At 40.9% G+C, this 18280-nt stretch overlaps 1 protein-coding gene across 2 annotated transcripts in view; it reads right to left on the bottom strand.

The window, feature by feature from the left end:
- Positions 1–5475: 5475 nt before the first annotated feature.
- The window catches only part of LOC124613862 (cell growth-regulating nucleolar protein), a 72322-nt gene continuing 59517 nt past the window's right edge, over positions 5476–18280 (bottom strand). The window contains exon 5 of one of the 2 annotated variants that reach the window (XM_047142588.1): positions 5476–5828. In XM_047142588.1, the coding sequence (XP_046998544.1) occupies positions 5548–5828 (281 nt within the window). In that variant the 3' untranslated portion in view covers positions 5476–5547. The remainder of the gene's footprint in view (positions 5829–18280) is intronic. The other variant, XR_006979642.1, reaches the window with a different exon arrangement.

The raw sequence follows: 18280 nt of genomic DNA, 5'->3' as shown, positions 1-18280 counted from the left end.
ATCGCCAAGTAATGAATGGTTCTTAGAAAAAGCTCTCACAGATATACGTGGAACCAAACACTGAGAGAACTTAAGCCGCGTGCTTATGCAAAAGAGGATATTTCTCTCGTGGAAGACAGCTGTAAAAGTCATCCATAGTTTTACACATGAGAAAGCGGTCCTTCAGGCGGATATCGCACTGCAGGTCAATCAGCTCTAGTGGAAGCACTTGTCAGATGTCCTATGCCGAAGGGAAAACGGGCAAACAAATATATCTAAGGCCGATTGAAGATCACTTATCTCCTAAAATCTGTTTTCAAACCGTTCTTATAATTCGGAAATGATTGCAACATAATCTGAAAACTCCACATCTTCTTTTAACACTGTCTAGTGCAGGAAAGTGTCCACAATTCTTCTCGTGCAATTGTTTTTCGCACAAAATAAGTTTTTCTTTTTTTTAATGCTTGAATCGTCTGCACTAAATTAACGACATAGTGATTTTCGCGTTGGAGTGAAATGTTCAAAGTATTTAAATGACCAGTAAGGTCACTCAAAAAATGTTCAAATGTGTGTGAAATCTTATGGGACTTAACTGTTAAGTTCATCAGTCCTTAAGCTTAGACACTACTTAACCTAAATTATCCTAACGACAAACACACACACCCATGCCTGAGGGAGGACTCGAACCTCTGTCGGGACCAGCCGCACAGTCCAAGACCGCTCGGCTAATCCCGCGCAGCAAGGTCACTCAAAAAAGCCAAATTCGCTACCCACTTAGGATCACAAAGTAATTCTTCTGGACGTCCTTTCTTTTCCAAAAAGGTATTTATTTCGCCCCTCAAGGAGAAAAACCGATGGAGCATCTTTCCTCTGCTCAGCCATCTTACTTCGGTGTGGTAGGGGATGTCCGGGTATTCCTCTTCGATCTCAACCAGAAATTCTTTAAATTGGCGATGTGCGAGTCCATGCGAGCGAAGATAATTAACCGTTCGAAGAACTGTGTCCATAACATTTTTTTTTGTTGGCAATCTTCGCACAAAGTGCCTCCTGGTGTATCAGACAATGGACTGCTGTGCATAAGGAACAGCCAACTTCAGCCATTTTTGACCTCACGTAACTCAGAAATTCAGTGCGTATCCCTCGTAGCATAGGGGCTCCATCACTTGTTACACTGGTCAGGAGTACCCATTTTAAACCCATTGACTCTCTCACGTTTTCCATGGCTAGAAAAATATCCAAACCCGTGGTTGTGTCTTTTAATGGTATAAGATCGAGAAACTCTTCTGTGACATGGATCTTGTCATCGACACCTCGAATGAATATGACGAGCTGAGACAAATCCGTAACGTCCGCGGACTTGTCAAGGGCGATAGAAAGTGAAATGAAGTTTGCCGCTCTCTCCTTTAATTGCTGCTCCATATCTGAGACCAGATCTTAGACTCTGTCAGCAACAGTTTGAGGCGAAAGAGCTATTTTTTAAAATTTTTCCATGAGGTCTGGTGGACAAATACAAGCCGCCGAGTTGACCACGCAATTCTTGATGAGATTCCCAGCAGCAAAGGGTTTCCATGCTTTCCCTATTCTCGTCGATCATTTGTAACTTGCGCACAAACTTTGCCCACCTGTTTCCTGCTCGTATCACGCCAAAAAAGAACATACAATTAATTTTGTACAATCCTGTTTTTGAAACACTTTTATCACTTTAACAATTAATTGTTTCATTCATTGAAACTCAAATAAAATACTAACAAAAAAGATTGATTTTAGATACGTTTTCCCGCAGTTCCGCTGAAATGGACAGCAATGTGTGGTCGCAAAATAAATTTTTATCTATTGCAATATTTGTGTACATCGGCATGGCGAGGCTCGGCGGGCGGTCTGCATGGCCAGCTAAGCGACACTGCTCGGCCACTGCGACAACATCCGAATTAGCCCGGGGCACTGGCTGCGGGCGCTAGTGCCCCAGGGGCGCAGTTTGGACGAACCTGTTGAGGAAATGGTTGGTATCTTTGATACAGGAGGGTAGGTTACAGGTAATAGGCTGAAGGTGTTGGCTCGTGAGAGCAGAGATTCTCTCAGTGGTTGCACAGTACAATGAGGTGTCCTGGGTGGTTGGGTTTATGGATTTTGGGAAGAATGTAGTAGTCTGGGGAGTTGCAGAGGTAAGGAGAGAGACTCAGGGGAAAGGTCTGGGATGAGCCTAAGGATTAGAGGAGAGACTGGAAATCCTATTGTATTTCTGGAATGGGGTCACTGTGGCAGGTTTTATTGGTGGATGAATCTTACAATTAGCGGAGTCCTTCTAACAGGTAATCCCTGTAGTTCAAAATCACAGTGATGGCACCTTTGTTGTCAGGTAGTATTATACGACAGTGGTCTGAAAAGTTCTCAGAACGGAATAGAAAAAAAGTACTTACATCATTGAAACTTTGTTTTAGTTTTCAATGTAGTCTCCTTGTAGATTAATGAACTTAGTTTAACAATGTTCCAGTGCCTTGATCCCATCTAGAAAATGCATTTCCTACAGGCCTGCAAAATAGTTGTCAACTCCAGCTATCAATTCTTCGTTTTAAGTGAATCTTCGCCCACCAAGAAAAATTTTCAGTTCTGGGAAGAGATGGAAGTCTGACTGAGCCATATCAGGTGAATAAGGTGGGTGTGGCAATAATTCATACCTTAGTTCATGTAATTTTTCCAAGGCAATGGCACGTATGTGGGTGTGCATTGTCTTGATGGAAGATGACTTTCTTCCTTGCTAAATACGACCTTTTTTCGCTTATCTTCTGTTGCAATTTGTCCAGGAGGTTAGCATAGTATTCTCCAGTAATTGTTTGCCCAGTGGGGAGATAATCTACAAACATAATCCTCTTTGCATCCCAGAACACCGATGCCATGATCTTTCCCAATGAAGGAATTGTCTTTGCTTTCTTTGGTGTCGGAGAATCAGCAAGTTTCCACTGCTTTTACTGTTGTTTTGTCTCTGGGGTATAGTAGTGCACCCAAATTTCATCTGTGGTCACAAGCCGGTGCAAAAAATCTTGTTCGTTTCTCCTAAAATGGGCCAAATGTTGTTCCGATATGTCCATTCTCATGCGTTTTTGATCCAGTGTCAATAGTCGTGGCACCTATCTATTTTTTCATTTCTAATTCTTCACTTAAAGTATGATATACCCTTTCAGATGGCATCTGGCAAGCAAGAGCAACATCATGCACTACCAACTGATGATCCTGAATGAGTATTTTGTGCACTTTTGCAAAGATTTCTGGAGTACTGACACATCTTGGTCGACCACTGAACGGATCATCATCTACGCTCTCCCAACCAAATTTAACTCATTTGTCCACTTGGCAACAGTTGAATATGAAGGAGTGGAGTCCACCAGTGTATTCTGGAAATTGTCATGAACGTCCTTTGCTTTCATATCTTTCTTTACAAAGTACCTAATCACTGCTCGAATCTTGATTTTTTTCCATCTTCGCAAATCACTATGCGGGAACAACAACAGAACCATGTCACCGCCACAGCTCTCTTCCAAGAGCACTGACGTGGCACATGTTCACAGGCAACAGTCCAAGGAATATCACATGAACAACTCGTTGCGGTAGTGCTGACCTCTCGTGGTGATTCCAAGAACTTTTCAAAACACCCTCCTAAGGTTATGTTAAGTTTTTTAGTTGGTGGATTGCAGTTCTTTCTGTAGAAGTATCATTAGCTTCCATGTTAAGGGATTTCGGGTAAGTCCTTTGGAATACTTCTGTGGGACTAACATCATTTGGAGGAAAGGTTCAGTACTACTTCAGGTCTGTTTAGGGAAGAAAATCAGTCATGCCCTTTCGAAAACAATCTTCCTGGATTTTGCCTTAAGCAATTTTGGCAAACCACGGCAATCCTCAATCTGGATTACTGGACAGTATTTGAAAGGTCTTTCTCTCAAATGACAGCCCAGTGTACTAACCACTGCACCGCATCACTCATCTGGGGTTACGTTAAGGATAAAGTGTTTTCATCAGTTCCTGATGTGCAAATTGTTATGGCACAAATGCTGCTGAAGTGGTGGAGAAGAGATGTTGGCAAAGGCATGAAGAGAAACTGATTACCACCTGAGATGTTAAATGGGCACCAAATGGAGCACAGGTGGAAATGTGGGCTACTGTGTGCAACAAACTGTATAACTGTATCCAATATAGTTTCTCAGAAATAAATTTTTGTAATACAGGAACAAATTTATGCTTACTCTGTATAATACTGCTGAAAGAGCATGAGATTTTCTGTTGTTTCATTGGTAATAATTTTGTTAAAGTTAGTTGGTTGATTGGAAACACCCATAGTGTGGTTGTATATAAACTAACTACAATGACAGATTTCGTGCAAGTCAAAAATTGGTTGGAATTTAGATAAGACCACTGTCTTAAGAATTAAAGTTATCTTCTTTTGGTATCAATGTTACTTTAGATCATGTTCTGTTAGTCGGAGTTATTCCTTTTGGACTGTGTGGCGACAAGTAGTCATGCTATGTCCAACATCTGCACAAGTAAAGCAAAGAGACCTTTGTGCCACACACTGCCCCAAGGAACATCAATGGCCCAAATGTCCAACATAACAATAATGTCTTAACTAAATTTATGGTATTTGTAATGGTATTCATTTTATCTGTTAAAATGTTAGACCAAGACCAAGTCAGAGTCACTGAATATTAAGAGAAGAATATATTGTGCGTTTATCTTCAAGTTGTTGAACTACGCCTTTAACAGAATTGTAAATTAACAAGAAACTCTTGACACACGCTCCTTGTAGATTGTGGAGCATTATCATATATTGAACATGAAAAACTGGGGTTGCCGGTTACGTGTCTATGGTAGTTCAGTATATTGGCAACTACAGGTATCTACAGTCACAGATGAAGCAATTGCTCAGTTAGCTCCATAATGCTGAATGGGAACCATTTAAGAGTTTTTCATGACATAGAAGAAGGAAAATACAGACTGTTTAAGAGCCATGAACTCTTGCATTACACCACATAACTGCAAAGAATATTATGTATCATTCATTTCTTCAGAGGCAACACACAGTATCAAAAGTCTTCACTGCACATAAAACATACAACATTTACTGCCCACAAAATTACAATTTTGAGAACTGACTCCACATATTTCCTTCTTCTATGTTATTAAAAAATTCTTAAATTGTTTCCATTCAGCAGCATGGAGCTAACTGAGCAATCTTTTCATCTGCGACTGGAGGTCACTTGTCACCAATATACTGAACTATCATACACATGTAACTGGCAACCCAGTTTTTCACACTCAATGTATGAAGCTGCTCCACAATCAATAGAAGACAGATGGAAGCTGCTGATCACAGAGGAAGAACAAAATTATTGCTGCCACGTAGTATTACATTTTTACGATTTCTTGATATTTGGCACCAGACAAACAGCACATCAATAATATGCTAAATCTGCATCTTAATATTACAAAAATATAGATGTAAAGGTGTCAATAAAAATCAATACTTTTATTTGTATTTTATGTACAAATATGTCAATACTTTTTAATAAAGTCACCACTTTATTCTGCAAGTTTCACAACCTCCTTGTGAACTATGATGCCTGGAACTTTAGGCAACTTCTTATTGAATTTTACAGTAAGTTTGTCCTCACTTTCTGCACTACAACAACAGTTTTGGTATTCTGCCACAATCTTTTTACGCAGTCGTTTCACTGGTATCTCACCACCTTTAGATCGTACTACTTCCAATATTGCTTCATTCCATTGAAACTTCTGTAAGCCATTAGTGTTCTCAGCTGCAACACACTCAACTGCACATATTTCTTCAACCTGTTCGTCACCTGTAGGGACAACAATAATAAAATTTTATAAGCAGCAGCCATCAAAAACCTAGGTTCTAGTGTACATTTCAAAATACTCTTTTTGGAAAAGTAACTGTCACTATCTATGGTGTCATTCTTATACTGATAATGACTCACTGGCCACTCCATGACAGATGAGTGAGGACATGGTATTGATCAAGGGCATGACTAACACAAAATTAGTTACGCCACTAATTTATTTATTGGTTCCCTAGCATTAGATTAATATGGAATTACATTTTGCTATATAAACATACACTTTTCTCAGTAAACTGCAGAGTACACTGCCTTACACCTGAGCATTTTGATACTTCAATTCTTTTCCTTCCTATTCATCTGACCTTATCAGTGATATTAGGGTGTGCAAATCAGTGAACTGTTCCATTTCATATCTCTGCAATGTGTTATACCCAGGTTTTTGTAGGAGTTGGCCGATTCCAACAGTGACTCATTGATATAGTCATAGGACAGTACTTTTTTCATTTTGTAAAGTGCAAAATTTTACATTTCTGAACATTTAGAGCAAGTTGCAAATATCTCTGCACCAAGTTGAAATCTTATCAATAATGTAAAATCAGATGACAATTGTTTACTTACTGTTAGTGTGAAACACTTTGACAAATGTGGCAGATCATTCTGAACTATGGAGGTTTCCATTTATTTACTGTGATGCTCACAGAATATCCAGTTTAATTTTATATTTCAAAAAATGGAAAATGCAGGATGGAATAACAATATTGCAAAAATCCAACACAATCTCCAGTCTCTCCTCAAATCCTTAGGCCCATCCTATAACCAACCAACCAACCAACCAACCAACCTACCTACCTACCTACCCCCCCCCCCCCTCCATCAGTGCCCACACTCCTATCTTCTACGTGCTTCCTAAAGTCCATAAACCGAACTACCCAGGATGCCCCATTATGGCTGGTTACTGTGCCCCCAATGAGAGATTATCCGCTCCTGCAGATCAATACCATCAGCCTATTACCTGTAACCTACCCCACTCCCTCCAACAAAAAAAACACCAACCATTTCCTTCACTGATTCTCCACAGTTCCTGTCCCTTCACCACACAAACCCCTGCTCATCACTGTCAATGACACCTCCCTCTTTATTAACATCTCCAGTGCCTACAGTCTAGCTCCTATTGACACTGCCTTTCCCATCACCTGACATCAAACCTACAACCTCCTTCGTGGTCACCTCACATTCAATTACTTTTTCTGTGAAGGCATCACCACCTGGCACCACCCTATGCAAACCTATTCACGGTCCATGTAGATGAATCCTTCCTAACCACCCAAATCCCTCACCTGGTTCAGATCTACTGATGACATTTTCATGATCTGGACTGAGAGTGAAGACATCCTATCCATATTCCTCCAGAACATTGACACCTTCTCCATTTGCTTCACCTGCCCCCCCCTCAACTCAACCTCCTTGATGTTACATGTTACCTCTACTTTAAGAGTGTCTTCATCAGTACCTTGATCCACATCAAACCTACCAACCACTAGCAATATCTCCACTTCAACACCTGCCACCCATTCTATACCAGAAGTCCCTCCCATTCAGCCTAGTCACCCACGGCCGTCACATTAGTGAAGATGAGCAGTCCCCCCCAAATATACCAAAAGTCTCACTCAGGCTTCACAAACCAATACTCTCCCAACCTTGTACAGAAACAGATCTCGCATGCATTCTCTAGTGACAAGGAGCACTCCCCTCATGACTCAGCACCACATAGGACTGGAGCAACTGGATCAGATTCTCTGCCAGGGCCCTGAAATGAGGAATATCCATTCCACTCCATCCACAGTGGTACTCCACTGCCCTCTGAACCTACCCAATATTCTTTTTCATCCCTACCCCACCCCTGCTCCCTAAAGCTTGCCTCATGGCTCATATCCCTCCTGTAACTGACCTAGATGCAAGACCAGTCTCATACATCCTCCCACCATGACCTACTCCAGTCCAGTTGCAGACATCACCTATCGCATCAAAGACAGGACTATCTGCCAAAGCAGTCATGTGACCTGCAAACTAAGCTGCAACCACTGTGCTGCTTTCTACATGCGCCTCACAACCAGTTATCAGTATGCCTACATGAACTGCATCAAAAAACTGTGGCTGAGACAGCTGGACCACCGAGGTGCTGAAAATGCTGCTCAACTCAATGTGCTTCACTTCAATGACTGCTTCACACTATAGTCACCTGGACTCATCCAACCAACACCACCTTTTCTGAATCCTACATTCCTGAAGCCCCGTCACCAAAACCTTCTGTAGTCCCTGTTCTACAACCACCTGTTCCCTTCCCTGTACCCACTCCAGCACTACTCAGCCTTCTATTCCACCTGGGCACTCACTAGTCTCTCTCTCTCTCTCTCTCTCTCTCTCTCTCTCTCTCTCTCCTCCCTGCTCCTTTACTTCCCTCTTCAAAACCTTCTCACTGCAGCTAGCAGTCCTACCCTGTGCTAACTGCCACCCTACATCTCCCATAAAGCATCACTATACCTTCTACTACCCTTCCCCTACTATCCCTCCTCCTTGTCCTTTTCTACTTTAGAAGAAAGCCTTTTGGTCGAATGCTCAAATGTACAGCAGCTCAAATGTTGTGGCTCTGCGACTAAACGTCTCCTTTTAATTTTATTTTTAAATTGATATCAGCAGTAGTACTTGTTTAGGAAGGGATGCCATGAAGTACGTCACTGCATCTTCAGACAGAAAGCATGTTTTTAATGAGTAAAACTGGATGTTGCTCTTCCATTAAATTACTTCGTCGTATTTTCTTTTTATTCTAAATCATCTGCAATTATAAAAAGTGAACAGCAGATTGTTGACATAATGAACAACACATATTAACAAAATGAGGATGTCTGCATTTCTACTTGAAGTTTCTGCTACCAATAAATATCTGATTATGCAACAACATTACAATTTATTTTCTGCGACACATTCTAAAATCTACAAGCCTTTATCAATAATGAACTAAAAGTAAAGAATTTTAATTCACAGCCAGCTGCAAACGTTCTGATCCAACATCTCTTCAGCAGCTTGCATGTCAAATTTATGCTTTTTTTCTCACAAGACTGGGTGGACCCTGTCTCTGACTTCCACATGTTGAAAAAAATGGAAGAAAGTTGCCAGGAACCAAATCTTACATTTTCACATCAGCAACCTGTGATGGTAACATCTAGCCTGTGAATCACTGAATAATCTACACCAATTTTTCTATTGAAATCAGTCAGATCAACAGATTTAAACAAAATAGTGTGATTTCCTCCTCAATCTATTACATGATGTGCAGACCTAACAGTTTGCCTCTGCTGGAAACAAAAGGCAAAATCTCCATCTCTGCCTCAGCCCATGGGCATATCTGGCACCCTTGGCGTGCTGTGTAACTGATGTAAAAAGCTTGCTTATTGTCTATTTAACGTGTGACATATGAGAGCGTTATGCTGTTAAAATTTATGTGGATCTAGAAAACAAATAATGCTATGATTATTTAAAATCCAATTGTGACTATGTCTGTGTGGTCACAACAGGGTCCTTATCTGTCTAACCTGTGCAGTGTCAAACACAGAACAGCCACACGGCTTTGTCACACTGAACAGTACTGTTATGGGATAAAAAAGTGGAACAGTTGGTCAGGGCAAAACAAAGTTAACTATCACAAATAACGCAGTGACCAAGATCGACATAATTAACAAAATCTGAGGCTGTTAACTCAGATCAGGATCTAAGACTGGCCCAATGTAAATTGTGAAATTTAGGCAATTTTACATGCAAGAAAATGGAGAACAGATTTGGTTAAAAAACTGTCATGAATTTTTTTCAAATGTTGTGGGTATGATATATATGAGAGCAAAATTTGTTTCAAAATTAAAACTTTGATTCATTATGGATGTGGAACATTGCAACAGTGATGAATAAAGGTTTCCTGAAATACTGCAACCAGTCGCCTTTTTTGCACATAAACACACCCCTCTCTCATATGCCTACATAAATTAACATTTCGTTAAACAAAGACACATGCTAAGCACTGATGTTTAATTTCTAAGCAATAACCAATATTAATTAAGTAAAAAGAAAAGTCAAATGTAATTTCAGTGCTACAATAACATAATATTAGTCTGACAGACTTTCTAAATAGCACATGTCAACTTTCCAATCTGAATACATGTTACTTTTGTAATAATGAATCTAATATAAATCAGTATATATTTACAGTCACCAATATGCAATGTGAGTGCTGAGCAAAGGAAGTCTCTGCCCCAACACATTGTTTGAACATAATTTTAGCCATGCCTTTTGATTTATTTGCATTCTGTAATGCATGTGGGAGTTGCTACGTATTGCAAAGTTTGTGTATTGCTATAGATTTACTTTTACTGGAAAATATACATTTTGTTTTCCAGGGTATGTTTTCCAGAGTAACGTGTATCAGGAATAAACCAATGAATGTTAATAACTGTAAGTCAATCTCATGATATAAATAATTCTTGTAATATTCAGTGTTTGGTGGTTCGTTTTTATATCCTGCCACTGCCACATGACACCCAAAATTCCCAAACATTAGTTATGTGCACCATCTGATGGTGAAACGCTTTGCGATTCAAAATCAGTCTGATAAACAAAAACTGAAGAATAACAGAAGGAAATTGGTTGCAGTTATTTCTGGAAAACTCCGCTCCAAAATTGTTTAACTTCAAACAAAAACAGTGACACATGCATGTTGCTCAGGGGACACTGGATGAAGTCTACAACAGTGCATGCAGAACTACTGAAACTTGTCATAACAGATGATACAATATGTCATATGTTCTCTAAACCAAGGCTCAGTAGTCCTGGTGGATGCATTCTAGGTGCCAAAAATGAAGACTCCTCGCGTATAGTCAAAAGTGAAAGTTTTTCTCATTTGTTTATTCAATTTTAATGGCACAGTGCACAATGAGTTCTTCGCACAAGTGTGAACGATCAGTGTGAGTGCTTACAAGTTCAGTGTCTTTTGTGTGAAGCAATCCAGATGATTAGAAGGGAAATAAAATATTAAAAGAAGACTGAATCTGTGGCAAAACAATTAATGGTTTTTGCACCATAACGCACCTGCTTGCACTCTGTTGCTTGTTTGTGATTTTGTTAAATAATTACTTTCACTACCAGCTCAACAAATGAAGGTGTGATGCATTCCTTCCAATTGGCTGTTTTATGTGTAGTATGAGAGACTACATAACTGAGAACACGGGCTACTTAAGAATTCACCATTGAGAATGGTTGGTAGGTAGGTAGGTAGGTAGGTAGGTAGGTAGGTAGGCAGGCAGGAGTTTAATATCATGTTGATGTCAATGGAAACATACCATTGCTTACAAATGATCAAGCTCATTACAAAGTTTTGCAAAGATTTAAATCAACTGTGAATTGTAGATTGATAGTCTCATTAAAACCCAAAGTTTTAAAATTGTGTCTACATGTCTACAGACAAATTGGCCACTGAATTTTGAAGAAAGCTTATCAGGAGGTTACCAAATTAGCAGAGAATTCTATACTGCTACCATGCAGTCAATTAAATGATTTTAAATATTTCAAGAGGAGTGAGTGTCACATTCAGAAGGCGTCCTAGTTTTGAACCATTCTGTGCACTAACTACTGGGAGCCAATGAGCTGTGGTATTCTCCCAGGCATGTTGCTTTAACATTGAACAATGACAGCTCGTTCAGGTTGTGCTTTGCCCACCTTTCAGTGGCAATACGATTTTACTCATTGTTGCCTGCAGCAACATTCTGCAATGTTTGGTAAAATGGGAGGTGCCCCCACTCCCCAGGCATGCATAGGGAAACATGCTCTCCATACATGCCCCCCTTCTCTCTCTCTCTCTCTCTCTCTCTCTCTCTCTCTCTCAAGCCACCTTTCAACATGACACTCATCATACAGCAAGAATGAGGCTCACAGGTGGAACTGATCAAGTATTTTCCACACAAATACCATATGCTGTAGCAAAGACAGTATTTTTCAAGTGAGTATTGCGTCCTTTAGTGCATAAGTGTACTTGAAAGTAATTGAAATATGAGAAGACGAGGTAACAGAGCAGTATACTGAAGATGCAATACACACACAAAGAAAGTGTCATCTCCTGTTAATTTCCTGAAGGATTCCTTTATAGCAAAAGCCCCACAACTGGAATCTGACCTGAGATACACTCAAATGAAGGCTATTAGAATGTGGTGGTGGTTGTTGGAACGTTTAAGGGGGACTAAACAGTGAAGGTCATCAGTCCCCCATTCCAAAAACAGGTGATCCGAAAATTGTGCGGAGCAGGTAAAAACCAAAGGGGGGAGGAGACTCCCCCCCAGGCACTAAAAGAACACAAAAGCAGAAACAAACACTACAGACAAGAAGAGTACAGATAAAAACCAGACAGAAAGAAACAGAAGAAAAGAAGATGGCCGGAGACTGGTTGACTGACCACGAGAACAAAAAAAAGGGAGAGTCAACCATCCGACTACACACCAAAACAGCAACAAAATTTTGAGGACACAGAAAGGGAAAGGTGCAGGACCTCCCTAAATTGAACCATAAAAAGCAGTACCACGGATAAAATTTAAAACGTCGTCAGCCATGGAGGCATCGTCGCATAAAACCAAAGGCAAAGTGCCCGGGAGATTAAAAGCCTGCTGGAGGGTGCGCAGTCGGGGACACTCCAACAGAATGTGGGCGACCGTCAGCCAGGACCCACACCGACACAGGGGGGGATCATCCTGACGCAAAAGATGGCCGTGCGTCAGGTAGGTATGGCCGATGCGGAGCCGACACAGGATGACAGAGTCCCTGCGAGAAGCCCGCAGGGAGGAGCGCCACACATCGGTCGTCTCCTTGACAGCCCGCAGTTTATTCGGGGATGTCATGCCACGCCACTCAGCAGTATTAGACTGTACATGTTACATTGAGTGAAGTCCAAAAAGAGTAAGTTCCGTATATACATCCCACACAGAACAGAGTGTGCTTCAATTACAACACAAATAACAACGAAACAAGGGAAAATACAGGATGGAATAACAACAATTTAATGAAAAGGATAGAGTACTACTCACCACACGGACGAGGCACTGAATCACAGCCAGGCTCAATGAAAAGTGTGCCTGTCTGTTACTAATAACAATGATAATCATTTACAGGAATATAACGTGCTACAGAAAATGGGAGTTTAACTACATCACTTGCTTACAAGTTGTTGTTGTTGCTGTTGTTGTTGTTTTCAGTCCTGAGACTGGTTTGATGCAGCTCTCCATGCTACTCTATCCTGTGCAAGCATCTTCATCTCCCAGTACTTACTGCAACCTACATCCTTCTGAATCTGCTTAGTGTATTCATCTCTTGGTCTCCCTCTACGATTTTTACCCTCCACGCTGCCCTCCAATGCTAAATTTGTGATCCCTTGATGCCTCAGAACATGTCCCACCAACCGGTCTCATCTTCTTGTCAAGTTACACTTCTCCCCAATTTTATTCAATACCTCCTCATTAGTTATGTGATCTACGCATCTAATCTTCAGCATTCTTCTGTAGCACCACATTTCGAAAGCTTCTATTCTCTTCTTGTCCATACTATTTATCGTCCATGTTTCACTTCCATACATGGCTACACTCCATACAAATACTTTTAGAAACGACTTCCTGACACTTAAATCTATACTCAATGTTAACAAATTTCTCTTCTTCAGAAACGATTTCCTTCCCATTGCCAGTCTACATTTTATATCCTCTCTACTTCGACCATCATCAGTTATTTGACTCCCTAAATAGCAAAACTCCTTTACTACTTTAAGTGTCTCATTTCCTAAACTAATTCCCTCAGCATCACCTGAATTAGTTTGACTACATTCCATTATCCTTGTTTTGCTTTTGTTGATGTTCATCTTATATCCTCCTTTCAAGACACTGTCCATCCAAATTTTTCTTTTGTTTCCTTTACTGCTTGCTCAATACACAGATTGAATAACATCGGGGACAGGCTACAACCCTGTCTCACTCCCTTCCCAACCACTGCTTCCCTTTCATACCCCCTTGACTCTTATAACTGCCATCTGGTTTCTGTACAAATTGTAAATAGCCTTTTGCTCTCTGTATTTTACCCCTGACACCTTTAGAATTTGAGAGAGAGTATTCCAGTCAACATTGTCAAAAGCTTTCTCAAAGTCTACAAATGCTAGAAATGTAGGTTTGCCTTTCCTTAATCTATTTTCTAAGATAAGTCATAGAGTCAGTATTGCCTCACGTGTTCCAACATTTCTGCGGAATCCAAACTGATCTTCCCCGAGGTCGGCTTCTACCAGTTTTTCCATTCGTCTGTAAAGATTTCGCGTTAGTATTTTACAGCTGTGACTTATTAAACTGATAGTTTGGTAATTTTTACATCTGTCAACACCTGCTTTCTTTGGGATTGGAATCATTATATTCTTCTTCAAGTCTGAGGGTATTTCGCCTGTCTCGTACATCTTGCTCACCAGATGGTAGAGTTTTGTCAGGACTGGCTCTCCCAAGTCCGTCAGTAGTTCCAATGGAATGTTGTCTACTCCCGGGGCCTTGTTTTGACTCAGGTCTTTCATGGCTCTGTCAAACTCTTCACGCAGTATCGTATCTCCCATTTCATCTTCATCTACATCCTCTTCCATTTCCATAATATTGTCCTCAAGTACATCGCCTTTGTATAGTGTGACAGAAGACCACAAATAAAGTAGAAGTATGAGGAGCGATCACAGCCAATTTCAGTTGAAAAAACACGGAATTTGTTGTGGGACATCAAGGAATATTCCTGCTTCAGCTCCTATAGTTTCCTGACATTCCAATAGGTGGCAGCACCATACGCAGTCTTCAAAATGACATCTAAAATGGAGACGTGCTCCAAGCAGAAGGTTGTCACTGAGTTTCTTCATGTGGAAATCCAGAGCATCATAGATGTTCATAAACACTTGTAGAATGCCTACAGTGGCCTGGCAGTGAACAAAAGCACAGTGATGTATTGGCTGAGATATGTCACTATCAGAATAAGGTCATACAAACCTGTCCAATCTCCCATGTGTCAGGCATCAGCACATAGCAGTGGCTTCTGCAACGATGGTACGTATGCACACTATTGCGATGCAATCGACAGATCACAATCAAACACCTTGCTGCTCAACTGGGCATTTCTGTCGTTAGTGCTTACACACTTGTCCACCAGTTGGGGTACTCAAAAGGAGTGTGCCCATTGTGTGCCTTGCTGCCTAACAGAAGACCGTAAAAGAGCAAAGGATCATCTGTGCAGAGTAGAGTTGTGTTACAAGTCTGATCATGAAAATATTTTGTTGAACATCAGAAACTGGAAACAAAACAGCAATCCATGGAGTGGTGCCAAGCCATCTCTTCTTTGAAGAAAAAGTTCAAAGCAGACTCTCAGCTAGTGAAGTCATGGCAATGGTCTTCTGAAACTCAGAAGGGGTTATTCTATTCGATGTCCTCGTGATCCAACAATCAGCTGTGTAGTGTCCAGTACTACTCTTAGAAAACTGAAAGAACAACTTCAGTGTATTCATTGCCACTAAAATCAAACCATCCTTTCCTTCTGCATGACATTGCAAGGCCTCACACAAATCTGTGAAATTGGGAGCAGCTCAGAGAAATTCATTGGACTGTTCTTCTTCATCCACCCTAGAATCCACATCTTGCACCTCACAACTTCCATCTGTTCGGCCCAACGAAGGATGAACTCCAAGTTACGCAGTACATGAATGATGGAGAGGTTATTGATGCAGCAAGACGTAGGCTCCGACATCAACAAGTAAATAGGTACCGTGTAGGCATACAGGCCTGCCCAGTAAGGTGGTGTCAGGCCATTGCATTGAACAGAGATTATGTTGAAAAACAGGGTTTTGTAGCCAAAAGAGTGAGGGAAAAATATGGTGTATTGTAATCCTGAATCAAACTAATATGCCTTCAGAAAAAGAATGTTTTGCCTGCCTTACTGAATGCCCTCACAGAACAAAAAGGCCATTCCAATGCCACCATCCAAATTCACCAGGCTGTAAGTGGAGTGTGCTCTACACAAGATTCCATGTCAACCTCATATAGGGCAGTAAAACTTTCAAAGTCCCAGAACAAAGTTATCTTGCCACATTAAGGCAATGTCGACATGAGGCAGCCGCAATGTAAACATGTCGCCGTGAAGATGGGATCAGGATGAGACAGGCAGCAGACTTCAGCAGAACGTATTGGCTCAGAGCAGTGAAACAGGGTCACTTAACTAACCTTCCTTATGTGACAAAATAAAGGCTAGGGCAAAAGCAACGAACAGTACCAAGAGCTTTCACAAACCAAACTACTGATGCCTTCGTAATAGCAAGCCCTATGCAGTCATGACTAATGATGTCAGGTAAAAATTAGCAACTACTTTGCTCCATAAATACTCCAGCAGTTTAGCTCTTAAGATAGTCAAGTCAGATGGATCGATGGCGTACATGACATCTGCACTCGATTTCCTGATTGCAGCAGATTTCCTGCACACTATGGAAAACAACAGTCACCACCAGTTGTAGAGTTCAATATCACAGTCTGTCTCTGTCACAGATGGGACGACCAGGAGGTCTTTCTGTTCCAGGGATCAGGACACCAGCATTCCTGACATTCCAGAGGACTGAATAGGGCCTACCTGGGTGGCAGACCAATACTTTCTAACTTCATGGCAACTGTCATCACAGTATGAAGGATGACGAAAAAAGGTGGTAAGCGGGAGGCAACAGAGTACCTCCCAAGTCAGTGTGTGTAAGTTCAATACACTCACCACCATTACTCAGGGTGTCACAGTGTCCTGCTGCAGCCAGTATCACCGCAAGCAGCGAACTGCCAGTGTCAAAGTCAGCTGGAATGAAGTGTGTAATGTTAGCTGCCTTGAGCGATTCCTCAGTGGGCATTTGCAGACAATGCTAACTTCGAGTCAAGACCATAGCCTTATTTTTATGGAAAATAATAACTAATTGTGACTCTTCTTTCACAGTACCTATCAGTGACCACAGGCCACCACCATCCTTCCAAGAAAAACTGGCAAGGACCGAACTGGGAGAGTGCCTCCTGACACAGAACCAACTCTATTTACACCCTCCTAATAGTTGCGTCTTGCAGTCTCTATATACATAAACGACCTAACAGGCAGGGCGAGCAGCACTCAGACTATTTGCTGATGATGCTGTAGTGTAGGGTAAGATGTTGTCATTGAGTGACTGTAGGTGGATACCAGATGACAGCCAAAATTTCTAGTTGGTGTGATGAATGGCAGCAAGCTCTAATGTAAAAAACTGAGTTAATGCAGATGAATAGAAAAAAGCATTAATAGCGTGCTGCTTGGTACAATCTGCTCAAATACCTAGGTATAATGCAAAGCGACATGAAATAGAATGAGCACATAAGGGTTGTAATAGGGATGGCAAATGGTCAGCTTCAGTTTAATGGAAGAATTTTAGGAAAGTTTGCTTCACTTGTAAAGGAGATCACAAACATAACTAGTGCAATCCATTCTAGTTCGCTGCTCGATCAACATGCAATTATAGATATGCTTCGGAACTCAAACTGGAATTCCTGGAGGGAAGGCGACATTCTTTTTTAGGAACACTACTGAGAAAATTAAGAGAACTGGTATTTGAACAATACAACTACTGTCAAGGTGCTCTTTGCGTAAGGATCACAAAGACTGATAACAGAAATTAGGGCTCATATGGAGGCATATAGACAGTTGTTTTTCCCCTCACTATTTGTAAGTGGAACAGGAAAGGAAATATCAGTAGTGATACAAGCTATCTGCTGCCACTTCCAGACGACAGCTTGAGAAGTATGTATGTAGATGTATCTATAATTACTGTAATCACTGATGAATCTGGAAGGATTAAGGATTATTGCTCTGCCTGTGCCTCAAATTTTCTGAAACTGGTGATGGGCCATATGAGCTCCTGATCTGCACTATGTTTAATAGTTCTGGAGAAAGCGCAGATAAATAAATGTGCCACTTAGTTTGATCATTTCATGCTTCGAAGCTGTTGACTAGCCAAATTTTCAGAAATGAAAAGATGTCTCTATAAGTGGCAGATTGTGACAAAGCGTTTATAGGCTCCAAGAAATATCAATGTGGAGTGATATAACTTTTGAAATTCAAAATATAGCTCAGGGAAACAAAAGCAGTAATAAATAATTTAAAATATCTCAAGATCCAGATGACAAATGTGAGCTAGCATTTAATCTGAATAGAGAAAGGAAATTCAACGGCTAGTGTCAGTAAAGATAGGAATACAAAGTGTAAATTGTAAGAACAACATGAGAGAGAGGAAATCAGACACAGGTGTAGTCCAATTGGGAACAATGGCAGTTCGCACATGTCACGGCACAGACGGGAATGTCATTGTTGAC

The sequence above is a fragment of the Schistocerca americana genome, chromosome 4 (assembly GCF_021461395.2).
Source record: "Schistocerca americana isolate TAMUIC-IGC-003095 chromosome 4, iqSchAmer2.1, whole genome shotgun sequence".
Taxonomy (NCBI): domain Eukaryota; kingdom Metazoa; phylum Arthropoda; class Insecta; order Orthoptera; family Acrididae; genus Schistocerca; species Schistocerca americana.
This window is presented reverse-complemented; position numbering and strand designations above follow the sequence as displayed.